General features: G+C 51.3%; 1 protein-coding gene across 1 annotated transcript in view; it reads right to left on the reverse strand.

The window, feature by feature from the left end:
* Window positions 1–1,989: 1,989 nt before the first annotated feature.
* Window positions 1,990–14,034, reverse strand: part of LOC122541250 (ral guanine nucleotide dissociation stimulator-like) — a 206,856-nt gene continuing 194,811 nt past the window's right edge. Inside the window, exons 14-17 of the mRNA XM_043677867.1 lie at window positions 9,979–10,141; window positions 8,233–8,475; window positions 4,232–4,346; window positions 1,990–3,050 (exon numbers count right to left, since the gene is read on the reverse strand). Of these exons, the coding sequence (XP_043533802.1) occupies window positions 2,881–3,050; window positions 4,232–4,346; window positions 8,233–8,475; window positions 9,979–10,141 (691 nt within the window). The 3' untranslated portion in view covers window positions 1,990–2,880. The remainder of the gene's footprint in view (window positions 3,051–4,231; window positions 4,347–8,232; window positions 8,476–9,978; window positions 10,142–14,034) is intronic.

Consider the following 14,034-nt stretch of genomic DNA (forward strand, 5'->3'; position numbering starts at 1 on the left):
CCTTGTGTCTGCGTGGGTTTCCTCCCACAAACTAAAGATGCGCAGGTTAGGGTGGATTGGCAGTGGAAAATTGCCCATAGTGTTCAGGCATGTGTAGGTTAGGTGCGTTATTCAGAGGTAAATGCAGAGCAATGGGTCTGGGTAGGTTACTCTTTGGAGGGTCGGTGTGGACTTGCTGGGCCGAAGGGCCTGTTTCCACACTGTCGGGGATCTATGAGTCAACCGCAATCGCTGTGGGTCTGGAGTCACATTTAGGCCAGACCAGGTAAGGATTCCAGCTTCCTTCCCTGAAGGACATTAGCGCTCCAGATGGGCTTTTCCAACAACTGACAACGGTCATCCTGAGACCCCCCCCAGCTCTTGCTCCTCCATCCCGTCCTCCAGAATTCAAATTCCACCATCTGCCGCAGCAGGATCCGAACCGGGGTACCCAGGACAGTACCTGGGTCTCTGGCTTAACGGTCCAGTGATAACACCACTCATCCATCGCCTCCCCCTGTGTCTTGTGTGTGTCAGAGATGCCTTTAGGTTGTTTGGATAGAGTCAAACGCCAATGCTTTTGTTTGTTTCCTTGTTAGGCTACTGTACAGAACCGAACTGCGTTTGTAACTATGTATACATACATAAAAATATTTTTTACAGATAAAATATATTTTTGAAATTAAAAAAAAAAGACTGGCGTGTTCTGAGCTCCCCCTCCCCCACCAATCAGGGACGGGCAGTAACTCCTTGATATAAGGGGCCGCTCCCTTTTCACCAGGCTCTGTGCCCATCACGTGACCCCCGCCATGGTCGATTCAGAGTACAAATCGGTAACGTCAAAGTGGTCACAAAAATCCGAAAGCTGGCTCACTGAGAGTTATTTTCAAAAATAAATGACATAAATACATGTCCCGGTTGAAAGGAATGCACGGTCTGGCATGAAAGCGTCTCTTCGGGCGATGAATTCGCAGGCGGGACACGGGGCCTACCATTTTTCCTCGGACGGGAATCCCACTGGCTCGGGTGCAACGACGCAGTTTCACGCTCCCGTCCGCCGCCCAGCGCAAGGGGGGTCACGGAATCCAACCCCCCACCCCACCCAACCTTGATCAGGGTGCGTCATCATTGCCGCTCACTCCACCTCCTCCCACCGTCCCACGGCAGCGGGAGGTTTGTTCCTTCTCAGGGGTATTCGGAACTTGTGGGCGGAAGGTGGGCAGCCCCGCGGGGTCCGGCCATCCCACTCCTCCCCCCCCCAGGGGGCAGTGAGTCACAGTCACCCGGGAGCGGGCGAACAGCCTGGATGGGCACTTTGGGGTCTTCTGATGGGGAGGTGGCTGGTTGGGGTTCATGCCGAAACACCGCAGAGGCGAGAATGAGGCCGGTGATGGTCACCCACTTGGCACCGCCCCACCCCACCACTGCGTCCCGTCATCCCATGGTGCCAAGGCATGGTCTGGGCCCGATGTGGGGTGGGGGAGGATTCCTTTCACTATGAAGGTGGGAGGTGGGGGGAGCAGAGGGACCGGCCTGGGGGAAGGGAGTTAAGAAAGCAGAAGCTGGTCACTATCCAAATGGATGCCACGGGGAAGAGGGTTTTGTCAGTCGCTGCCAACGTTGGCGGGAAATGGCATCAAAGCTTGGCCAATCCCATGGACGGTATCGTCCTTGTTAGTGTTACACAAAGAGGCAGAAGGCCTCGAGTCGAGTGTAGTGCTCATCTACGGTCACCCTCGAAGCACATTGACAGGGAGAGGAGGAGGGGGTGGCCTGGGGAAGGAAGGACCCAATCCCCCATTAAATTGTTACATCGCTTCCCATCGAGTTGACCTGGTCGAAAAGAGAGAGAGGGAGAGAGAGAAAGATAGTGAGAGAGAGACAGACAGACAGACAGAGAGAGGAAGAGAATGAATGAGTGAGAAAAAATGTGAGAGAGAAAAAGAGAGTGACAGAGAGAGAGGAAGAGAGTGAGAGAGAGAAAAAGAGTGAGTGAGTGAGTGAGTGAGTGAGAGAGGGAGGGAGAGAGAGTGAGAGTGGGACATTCTGAGAAAGACAGAAAGAGAGAGAGAGAAAGGGGAAGAGAGATGGAAATGGGGAAGCCAGCAGCAGTCTCTGAGCTAGTGAAGAACGACAGCAGATTGAGGTGAAAGGGAAGGCACTTCCATTGCTGCTTTGGCTTCTGGTCCAGTATTCACCGCGATGGGCCAAATCACCTCATTTCGGCTTCAGCAAGTGTGAAAGGCGACCCTGGGGGGTGCGGGGGCCGGGGAGGGGAGATTGGACAACAACGCAGACAACACCCCATCCCCCCCTCCCCCCCCCCGAGCGGTAAACCCCGACACGGAAAAAAAGCCAACCCCTCTTCCGGTCGATGGCTCTGTCAACATCGCCTCCATACTGCCAAGTTGAGCCCCAAAGCCAGCCCCTCCCAGAAACGGGCTCTTTCCCGCGTGTGTATGGGCAGACTGAGCGTGCGCTCACTGCCCGGTTCCAGGGCAGTGGTGGAGGGTGAGGCGGGGGTTATGGGGGGGGAGGTGGTTGGGGAGTGGGACTGGACACTGACCCGCGCGGATGGTAGAGGCCACCGCCGTTCACCGAAGACATGACCGCAACGTTTCCCCAGCGCTTAGAGCGAACGGGCTGCCCCCGCCTCCCACTGCCGAAAACAAAGTGAGGCTTTTGTTTTCAGAGCGCCCCCCCCCCCCCCCGCAAGGACGTCGTGTTCCGTACTGCCACCCCGTTTAACATTGCGGGCTGGGACGGAGGGGGGGGCGGAGGTGTAGGCTCCCCTGCCCTCAGCCGCGACCTGCTTCGTCGGCTCACGGCCTTCCTGCAGCCTCCTCCTTCCGTGGGTCAGAGATCCGCACTCCCCTGCCCTCCGGCGGTAAGGGCTAGCCTCTAAAACAAGGCCCTGGCGATCTTCTTCCCCTTGGACTTGATTTTGGGGAAGGGCGAGCCGTGCTCCGCCCTCAGCCTGGGCGACGCGTGGCCCCTCCTCCGCAGGATGAAGTCGATGCTGGTGGAGCTCATGGCATAGAAGACGTTGGCGTTTTGCGGGATGGTGAGCTCTGCGGACAGAGGGCATGGGAAGAACAAAATGGAGGCACACGGTTCAGGGCGAGCAATTCCTCACAGAGATCTACAGCACGGAAACAGACCCTTCAGCCCATCTCGTCCATCTATCCTAAACTAATCTAGCCCCATTTGCCAGCACTCGGCCCATATCCCTCCAAACCCTTCCTACCCTAACTGCAGAATCACAGATTTTAAGATGGTGAGGCCATTCAGCCTGTCACCCCTCTACTATCTACCAACCTTCCCCCCCCCCCCACCCCCCAGCTCCTACACAGATCACTGCATGTCATTCCTGTCTGAATAACCACCCAATGATCTCTCTTGAAGGCCTCAATTGAGCCTGTCCTCTGCCACATTTCCAGGCTGTGCATTTCACAACCAAAATATTGTCCAACAATATGCACATTAGGTAGATGGGCTGTGCTAAGTTGCCCACAGTGTCCATGGATTTGCAGGCTAGGTGGATTAGCCATGGGAAATGTAGGGTTACAGGATAGAAGGGAAGGACGCTCTTCGGAGGGTCAGTGTGGACTTGATGGGTTGAATGGCCTGCAGTAGGGTTCCATGATACACACACGGTGCTGTAAACTGGAATAGCTCACGGGAAAGTAGGCGGATGGAAAGATTCCTCACCTTCAGAAACGTGCAATTGCCTAAGGCGTGGACTCGTGTGCACTAATCCAATTGGCAAATGTCTCAGAACATGACCTCCCAACTCCTATACTCAATCTCAGCCACATTGCTGTAGCATCTGGAGTAATGTGTAGGCCAGACCTGGTAAGGGTGGCAGATTTCTTCCCTCGAGGTCATTGGTGAGCCAGTTGGGCTCTGCCCTTGACGACGGTCTTCCTGGTCAGCATTAGACACGCTTCCAGATTTTCCACGGGTTTCAAATTCCGACACCTGCCGTGGCAGGATTACAAACCCAGCTCTTCTGAACGTTACAGGGGTCTCCGGTTAATAGTCTAGCCACAGTAGCCACTAGGCCATCACCTCTCCAGTAGCTGCTAAAGGCTTTGAGTGGAGAAATCTCTGCTCACCTCAATCCTGGATGATTCCCCCCACACCCTCCCCTCCCTTGAACAGAGCCCCAACCCCACATTCTCCATCTTGTTGGGGTGGGGGAAATGCCCCAACCAGTGAAGCCTGCGTAGTCCGCTCCAACAGCCCTCACCTTTGTCCTCAGACATGAGCTGCACCAATTCGTAAGACGGAGCTGCATTGGAGTCCTGGTTGTGTTTCTCCAGCGCCTTCCCAACCACCGCTGGGGTCTTATCCTGACTGGAGACCTGTGGAAAGTAGACACAGGCCGTTCCATTATCCGCAGCTGTGGACGTCTCCTGCTCAGTTTGGTCACAGCAACTTTACACAGAGGGTGGCAGGTGCCTGGAATGCATTGGCAGCAAAGGTAGCAGAGGCAGGCACGGTAGATTCATTTAAGGTGCGTCTGGACAGATGCATGAGGAGGTGGGGAGCAGAGGGATAGAGATACTTAGGAATTGGGCGATACAATGGATTTGGATCAACTCAGGCTTGGAGGGCCGAAGGGCCAGTTCCTGGGCTGTAAATGTTCTTTGTTCTTTGCATATGCCTGTGTATAGGTTGGATTTTGGAGACGGGTTTTTTTTAAAGTTGAAATTAGGGGGCCGACTAATACATGAGGTATTGTTTTCGCGGGGATGAAATTCATGCCTTGTATGAGTCAAAAAGTGGACAAACAAGAGCCAGATCTCTACATAAAACAAAAGGAAAAAGAATTATGGCCATATTTATCTACAAAATAACTGTCTCCATTCTCTGTGCTCCAGTAGAACAGTAATGTTGCACTGTTTCCCAGTTACCAGTACCGCACAGTGCATGTCGGTCTACCCATATGGCCAGGAAGAGAGGGTCGACCTATACATGAGGTATTTCAAAAATTTGGGGTTTGTTTTTTGCGTTACAAGTAGTGGGTTGACTTTTACATGAGATCAAACTTTACATGGGTATGTATGGTAATAATGATTCCATGCAGGGTGTAGTTGATGCTGGAGGAAGGTAGAGGGCAGTGGTGGTGGAGGTCTTTAATTTGGCCGATGGTGTAAAATTTAAACTTTGAATGTGCGGCATTCAAGCTTTCATGGATTCACAGAATCACAGATCCATAGAGTCATCCAGCACGGAAACAGACTCTTCAATCCAACCGTCAATGCCGAGTATAATCCCAAACTAAACTCGTCCCAGCTGCCTGCTCCTGGCCCATATCCCCCGCAAACATTTCCTATCCATGTACTTACCCAAATGCCTTTTAAACATTGTATCTGAACCCACATCCACCACTTCCTCTGGAAGATCATTCTACACACAAACCACGCTCAGTGTAAAAAAGTTGCCCCGTGTCTTTTTAAAACCTTTCTCCTCTCACCTTAAAAAAATACCCCTGAGTCTTGAACTCCCCAATCGAGGGAAAAGGTACCTGCCGTTAACTCTGTCTATACCCCTGGTGATTTTATAAACCTCTGTAAGGTCACCGTCACCCGCCTAAGCTCCAATCTCTTCTTATAACCCAGCCCTTCTATACCCAGCAGCTCTCTGGTAAATCTCTTCTGAACCCTCTCCAGTTTAATAATATCCTATCCATAACAGGGCGACCAGAACTGGACACGGTACTCCAGAGGGGACCTCACCAACATCCTATACAGTCTCAACATGACGTCCCAACTCCTGTACTCAGAGGTCTGAGCAGTGAAGGCAAGCTAAACACTTTCTTAACCACCCCGTCTACATCCGAGCCTCAAAGAGTTATGTCTTGAATCCCTGGGTCTCTCTGTTCTACAACCACCACCTAAGACCCGATCATTAATTGTGTAAATCCTGCCCCTGTTTGTTTTACCAAAATGCAACACCTCACATTTATCCAAATTCAACTCCCATCTGCCACTTCATTGACCCAAATGACCAAGATCTCTTTATAATCTGGCATAACCTTTCTTCACTGTCCAATACGCAACCGGTCTTGGTGTCATCTGCAAACGTCCTAATCATGCCTTTTATATTCTCATTTCAATCACTTATATTTAAGTCTAAGGGAAATGGGCCATGATTGTTTAATAGGAAGCCATTTTCACCCGTCGTTGAAAATCGATCGCTTATTGGTCAGTGAAGAAACCTTCATCTCCCGATTTTTCAGGTGCACCTCCTGGGAAGTTTCCCTGTTTAGTGGGAGTTTCAAATGGACATTATCCAGCTGAGGTAGGAGTACTCAAGTTCATTACATTTCAGCTAATGACCACAGCAGAGAAGAACGAAAACTTTGTAACATTGAGGAGAGAGGGACGGGGCTTCTACACTTAGTGGTAGTGCCTTGGGTAGTGTTGTAGAACAGAGGGACTTAGAGGTTCAGGTACATAATTCTTTGAGGTTTGCGTCACATGTAGGCAGGCATTTAGCACACTTGCCTCCAATGCTCAGACCTTTGAGTATAGGAGTTGGGAAGTCATGTTGAGGCTGTACCAGACATTGGTGAGGCTGCTTCTGGAACACTGCCCCCCAGTTCTGGTCTCCCTGTTATATGAAAGTAGAGAGGGCTCTGTAGAGGTTTACCAGGACGTTGCCAGGTATGGACGGTAAAGAAAGGCAGGATAGGCTGGGACTTTTTTTTTTTCTCAGACTCTTTGAAGTGGCAGGTGTGCTATTATTAAGGCCATTCAAGGACCGAGGAAACCCAATATTCTGAGTGCTCCAGGAATTCTCCTCAAATACTCAGGAGGCATGAGAAAGATGCCCGCTTGATCGTCACCCCATGCAAGGTTCAATTCCTACAACACCTGTGCGGTGTGGCACCGCACCACTCCGTACCATCTGTACGGTGCCCTGTAGCAACACACCCAGTCTTCTTCTGGAGCAGCTTCCAAACCAGTGACCTTTACCCCTGAGAAGGGCAGTAGATGTCGAGCATCACCATGGCTCCTTTGTCAACACTCGTTTCACCAAGAATGACCAGGACAGCAGAGAGAGACATAGAGCTGTATAGCACGAAAACAGACCCTTCAGTCCATGCCGACTAGATATCCTAAATTAATCTAGTCCCATTTGCCAGCACTTGGCCCATATCACTCTAAACCCTTCCTATTCATATACCCATCTAGATGCCTTTTAAATGTTGGAATTGTACCAGCCTCCACCACTTCCTCTGGCAGCTCATTCCACACAAGCATCACCCTCTGTGTGAAAAACCTGCCCCTTAGGTCCCTTTTAAGTCTTCCCCCCTCGCCCTAAACCTATAGTTTTGGACACCCCTCCCCTATCTATGCCCCACATGATTTTATGAACCTCCATGAGGTCATCTTTCAGCCTCTGACACTCCAGGGAATACAGCCCCAGCCTATTCAGCCTTTCCCTATAGCTCAAACCCTCCAACCCTGGCAACATCCTTATAAATCTTCTCTACCCTTTCAAGTTTCACGGCATCCTTCCGATAGGAAGGAGCCCAGAGTTGCAAGCAATATTCCAAAAGTGGCCTAATCAACGTCCTGTACAGCCGCAACATGACCTCCCAACTCCAATATGCAATACTCTGACCAATAAAGGAAAGCATACCAAACGCCTTCTTCACTATCCGAACTACCTGCAACTCTACTTTCAAGGAGCTATGAACCTGCACTCCAAGGTCTCGTTGTTCAGCAACACTCCCTAGGACCTCACCATTAAATAGATGTAATGTGGAGATGCTGGTGTTAGCTGGGATGAGCAAAGTTAAAAATCACACAACACCAGGTTACAGTCCAACAGATTTATTTGGAAGCACTATCTTTCAGAGTGCTGTTCAGAGTTACCTGATGACGGAGCAGCGCTTCGAAAGCTAGTACTTCCAAATAAACCTGTTGGACTGTAACCTGGCGTGGGGTGATTTTTAATTAAATATCTAAGTCCTGCCTTCGTTTGCCTTACCAAATACAGCTACATGGGAACACCACCACCTATAGGTTGCCCTGCAGATGACACACCTTCACGGTAGCACTGTTCCTTCAGTGGCGCTGGGATCAACTTCTAAGATCTCCAGAGGGTCAAACAACCAGCACCACCTTCTCGAGGACAATTAGAGATTGTCAATAAACACTGGCCTTGCCAGCGACGTTCCTGTACCGGGGATAAACATCCAAGAGACTGTCCTCACGGGCAGAGTGCACCACCTACCAAAATGCTCTTGTACAAGTTCCCATTGGAGACGTCGAGGCGCACGCGGATGATCCGGCAGTCGGACTGCGGAGAGCCGATGGGCGAGGATGGCGGCACATACGTCGCGCCACAAGACGCAGACCGCCTGTGCCCTTTGACAAAGGTGGCGGTGGGAGACAACGTGGAGGGCGAAGGGGGGCAGGTCGGGCTTGGGTCAATGCCAGCTGAGTCCAGAGAGGAGACCGAGGGGAACTTCGTGTGCTGTGGGAGGAGAGAGAAATAGAGAGAGAGGGAGAGAGAGCGAGAGACCAACAGAGAGACAGAAAGAGCAACAATGAGAGAGTAAGAGAAATAGAAAGAGAGAGAGAGAAACAGAGAGACAGAGAGAGAGAGACAGAGAGAGAGAGACAGAGAGAGAGAGACAGAGAGACACAGAGAGAGACAGACAGAGAGCTACAGATAGAGAGAGATACAGAGAGAGATTTGGGTATTGAAATGTAATTTGTCCAAAAGTGAACACAGGAAAATGGAAAAATGAGGGAGGATTGAAACATGGCGATAGATATTATTCCAAGTCAGAAGCAGTGAAACTTTATTTGTTCATTTGGAAGCTGGGAGAAGAGAAAAGGACATTGGATGGTGCTCTGCTCAAAAGGTGGAGCCATTATAACCCCTGAGGAAAGCTCAAGGGGTGCAGTACCACATCCGTGGACATCTTGGTAGGGTTTTGTGACTCTCAGAAGGATCCACCAACTTGTAAAAGCTCTTCATAGCTGGTTGCAGCTGTTGAATAGGGAGATGGAGTACACTGCCAGCCACCAAAGGGGCTCCGGAGGTAAACCAGATATTTTGTATTCATTGGAAAAAGAGAGAGACAGAGATAGAAAGAAAGAGAGAGGGAGAGAGAGAGAGATAAATACCATATTAATTCCCCGCTCAGCAAAAATATCCCAATCAGGTTCATCGTTTCAGCAGTTAATCACAACTTAGAAACGTTCACTCTGCACATAGTGCTGGCACAGCTGACAAGACCAACCGAAAGGCACTGCCCATCCTTGAACTAAGCAGCTCCCTCAGCAATGTCATAGTCAACCCCTCTGCAGTGGGCCTGACCATCACATGTAGGCCGGGGCCAGGTACGGACGGCAGACTTCCTCCCCCTGAAGGCAACAAGGATTTTCAAACTGATCATTGCCACCATCTCACTTGCAGCTCAATGTTTCTTATCTGACGTTGGCCACACCCAGCCTGCCGTTGTGGGGGGGTCATGTCCTCACAGCGTTAAACTAGGCCTCGGGATGGAGCGCCCTGCGATGGTCAGCCACCCTCGTGCAACCGTACAGCGCAGGGCCTGGCCAGGGAGACCTCCCTCTTCTCTCGCCGTACCCAAATGCCCCCTCCTCGATTGAAGCACGCCCCACCACCACCACGCTCCCAGGCAGCGCTTTTCCACACCCCGGGCGAGAAACCTTTACTTCAGTTCCCCCCTTTGCTTCTTCCGCTCAACCCTTGCGATCTGTGCCTCTCTCCCTCATCGCCGTCCCTTTCCCAACCCCCTCCCCGACTTCTCAATCCAGCCCACCCCGTGCTTTTCGAAGAGCTCCCACCCCCCCCCCAACCCCGAGCCAAATCTCTCCCCCGGCAGCGCTGCAAAAGGGATTGCCAAACGCTGAAACGATCGAGAGCGCGCCCTCTCAACATGCCCCCTTTCGCAAACGGCGTCAGGGCGGGCGGGCAGGGGGGAGTGTGGGCGTTCATCATTACCCGGGCGACCTTGCACAGCAACGCATTAATGGGTTTGAACGAGTGCTCCTTCAGCCCGGGGAATTCGCCGGGGCTGTCCTGGTCTGGTGTGGGTGAGCCGGGCACGTCCCATGGTACCAACCCGCTGCTCGGAACAGTCGGGCTGTTCTGGCCAGACGGAGGGCTGAAACGACAAAGACACCCCGCATTTAAAAACATTTTACTTTGCTCAAAAACTGTACAAATCCGTGTAAACCTCTGGAAAACTACACAGAGGGTTTGTCAAGCTAGATCAGAGTGCTGCTGGAAAAGCACAACAGGTCAGGTAGCATCCAAAGAGCAGGAAAATCGACCTTTCGGGCAAAAGCCCTTCATCAGGAATTCAGGCAGGAAGCCTCCAGGGTGGAGAGATAAATGGGAGAGGGGGTGAGGCTGGGGAGAAGGTAACAAAGAGTACAATAGGTGAATGAGGGTGGGGATGAAGGTGCTAGGTCAGGGAGGAGGTTTGGGGGAAGATAGCAAAGAGTACAATAGGTGAATGGCATTGGGGTTGGAGGTGATAGGTCAGAGGGGAGGGTGGAGGGGATAGGTGGGAAGGGACATTGGCTGGTAGGACAGGTCATGAGGACCGTGCTGAGCTGAAAGGTAAGGTGGGAGGAGGGGAAATGAGGAAACTGGTGAAGTCCACATTGATGCCCATGGGATTGAAGTGTTCCGAGGGGGAAGATGAGGCGTTCTTCCTCCAGGCATCAGGTGGTGAGGTAGTGGTGGTGAAGGAGGCCCAGGACCTCCATGTACTCGGCAGAGTGGGAGGGGAAGTTGAAATGTTGGGCCATGGGGAGGTGGGGTTGATTGGTGCGGGTGTCCCAGAGATGTTCCCTAAAGCGCTCTGCGAGAAGGCGTCCGGTCTCCCCAATGTAGAGGAGACCGCATCGTCAGTCTGACATAGCATTGGGACACAGACAGACTTCACACTTACTGTTTAAAAAGCTGAGCTGTCTTGAGAATGTAATTTAAAGGAAGTTCTGGGATTTACATATCGAAGAACAGAAACCGGCAAATCCCATTCGAAAAAATGAACATTTTAATCTAAGATTGTTCACTGTGTCACATCTCTATGACACTGGGACTCCTTTTGCTATAAATTCCGTGAGGTAAAAACAAGGACTGCAGATGCTGGAAACCAGAGTCTAGATTAGAATGGCTGGAAAAGCACAGCAGGTCAGGCAGCATCCGAGGAGCAGGAAAATCGACGTTCCGGGCAAAAGCCCTCCATGAGGAACGATGATCTATACATTCCGTGAGCATGATCTTAACCTCCACAACCACCTGATGAAGGAGCAGCGCTCCAAAAGCTAGTGCTTCCAATAACTATAACCTGGTGTTGGACTATAACCTGGTGTTGTGTGACTTTTACCCTTGTTTATTAAGTCAGCATTCAGTCTCGTGCAACCGTCTGATTCAGAACCATCACCTCAGCAGGTGAGCACGGATGTGGCCGGGGTCGGGGTGGGGGGTGGTTGTGGTGGTGGTGGGGGGAAGGGGCATGAATGGTTGGTGGGGCGAGAGAATATCGGAGCCACCTTAAACCATGAACTTCCCTCGCATCAACTATGGATTTCACCTATTGCTGCAGGAACTAATGTTCCACAATCCCGGAGTGGGAACAAGAGGCACGGAACTGGTTTGATCTGCCCGTTTCCAGTGTGCTGCGCTCGACGCTTTTGAACAGACTGAAAGCTTTCAAATGGAGGAAAGCGAGGGAACCACTGATTACCCAACGACATGAGCGGCTACCCATGGCTGAAAAAGGCAACTATTTGGCACTTAATTTGCAGGGCGGCATGGTGGCTCAGTGGTTAGCACTGCTGCCCCACAGCACCAGGGACCCAGGTTCGATTCCCGCCTCAGGCGACTGACTGTGTGGAGTTTGCACATTCTCCCCGTGTCTGCGTGGGTTTCCTCCGGATGCTCTGGTTTCCTCCCACAGTCTAAAGATGTGCAGCTTAGGGTGGATTGGCCATGTTAATTTGCCCAGAGCACTCAGGGATGTGTAGGTTAGGTGGTTTAGCTATAGGAAACGCAGGGATAGGGTAGGAGTGGATCTGGGTGGGATGCCCTGCGGACGGTTGGTGTGAACTTGATGGGCCGATTGGCCTGCTTCCACACTGTAGGGATTCCATGACGCAGAGAAAATAACATGCCTCTCGAAGTAGATTGGTGTGTTTCTGTGTCCCATTCTGGGCACCACACTTTAGAAAGGAGATGAGAGCATGGAAATTATTTACCAGGATGTCCCAGAGGTGATAGACTTCTTATACATGAGATAAGAATATGGCTGATCTCATCTCGGCCTCAGCTCCAAAATCCTGCCCGTTCTCCGTAACCCCATTCCCAATTAAAAATTGACTCAACATCCCACCCGGAATCTCGGGGAATTAACTGCACAGATTCACCACTCTTTGGGAGAAGTCATTCCTGCTTTCAATCTGCCATCCCGACTTGCCCTAGCAACCACACTGTTTTATGCACCAACAGCCCAGCTCTCCCTTGCCCCATTCACATAACATAGCTTTCTGACGGCGGGTCTAGTTGCGTCGGGTGAGGAGGAAGGTCCCCAGTTCAACCCCAGCCTGAACGGGGCTTGATCCCATGACAACGGCTCCCATCTGATCCACATAAACCACTCTGCTCCCAGAATGCACGCTGTTTTGGCAACAGATACACTTTCCCATGTATCTGCTGAGACCTGGGTGATGGTAGAGTCTCTATATCATCTTCCAACACATGACTGAACAGGAATCTCTCCCGTCTTTATTGTTGATGTGTGTTAGAACGTTTTATTTTTTAACATTTGTTCACTTCCTGTTAGCGTCACTGTCTGGGTCAGCATTTATCACTCATCCCTAAGCAAGGACACCACATGGCTGTGGGTCCGGAGTCACACGTAGGCCAGAGTGTGTAAGATTGGGATTGTTTTCACTGGAAAGACAGGGACTGAAATGAGACCTGATAGAGGTCTACAAAATTACGAGAGGTGTAGACAGGGTGGATAGTCAGAGGTGTTTTCCCCCAGGGCTGAAGTTTCAGTCTCAAGGGGGCATAGGTTCAAGGTGAAAGGGGGAAAAGTTAAGGGAGATGTGCGAGGGACATTTTAAACACAGAGAGTGGTAGTAGCCTGGGACGCACCGCCAGAAGGGATGGTGGAAGCAGGCATGTGGGCGACATTTAAGAGGCACCTGGATGGTTACATGATTGGGGTGGCACGGCGGCTCAGTGGTTAGCACTGCTACCTCACAACGGCAGGGACCCAGGTTCGATTCCAGCCTTGGGTGACTACCCGTGTCTGTGTGGGGTTCCTCCCACAGTCTAAAGATGTGCAGGTTAGGGTGGATTGGCCATGCTAAATTGCCCCATAGTGTTCAGGGATCTGTAGGTTAGCTGCATTAGTCAGGGTTAAATGTTGAGTAATGGGTTTGGGGGATACACTTTGGGGGGGGGGAGGGGTGGAAGCAGTATGGACTTGTTGGGCCAAAGGGCCTGTTTCCCCACTGTAGAGTTCTATGAAAGGGAGGGAATTAAGGGATAAGGGCAAAAGGTTTGCTTTTCAGTTTAGTTAGGGCATGATGATTGGCACAGGCTTGGAGGGCCGAATGGCCTGTTCCCTGTGCTGTCCTTCCCTTTTATTTCTTCTTCTATGAAGGACAGGAGTGAACCAGATGAAGTTTAATGACAATGCTTCACTCAAATTAAATATTACCATTAGCCTTGGTAGGATTTGAGCCCATGCCTCCAGAACATCATCTTGTGGGGGATGATGAGGATCGTACCAAGATGATTAGATTCCTAACAGTGTGGAAACAGGCCCTTCGGCCCAACAAGTCCACACCGACCCTCCGAAGAGTAACCCACCCAGATCCACTCGCCTACATTTACCCCTTCACCTGACACTACGGGCAATTTCCCATGGCCAATCCACCCTAACCTGCACGTTTTTGATTGTGGGAGGAAACCGGAGCACCCGGAGGAAACCCACGCAGACACGGGGAGAATGTGCAAACTCCACACAGACAGTCG

The sequence above is a fragment of the Chiloscyllium plagiosum genome, chromosome 37 (genome assembly GCF_004010195.1).
Source record: "Chiloscyllium plagiosum isolate BGI_BamShark_2017 chromosome 37, ASM401019v2, whole genome shotgun sequence".
In the NCBI taxonomy this organism is placed as follows: Eukaryota; Metazoa; Chordata; class Chondrichthyes; order Orectolobiformes; family Hemiscylliidae; genus Chiloscyllium; species Chiloscyllium plagiosum.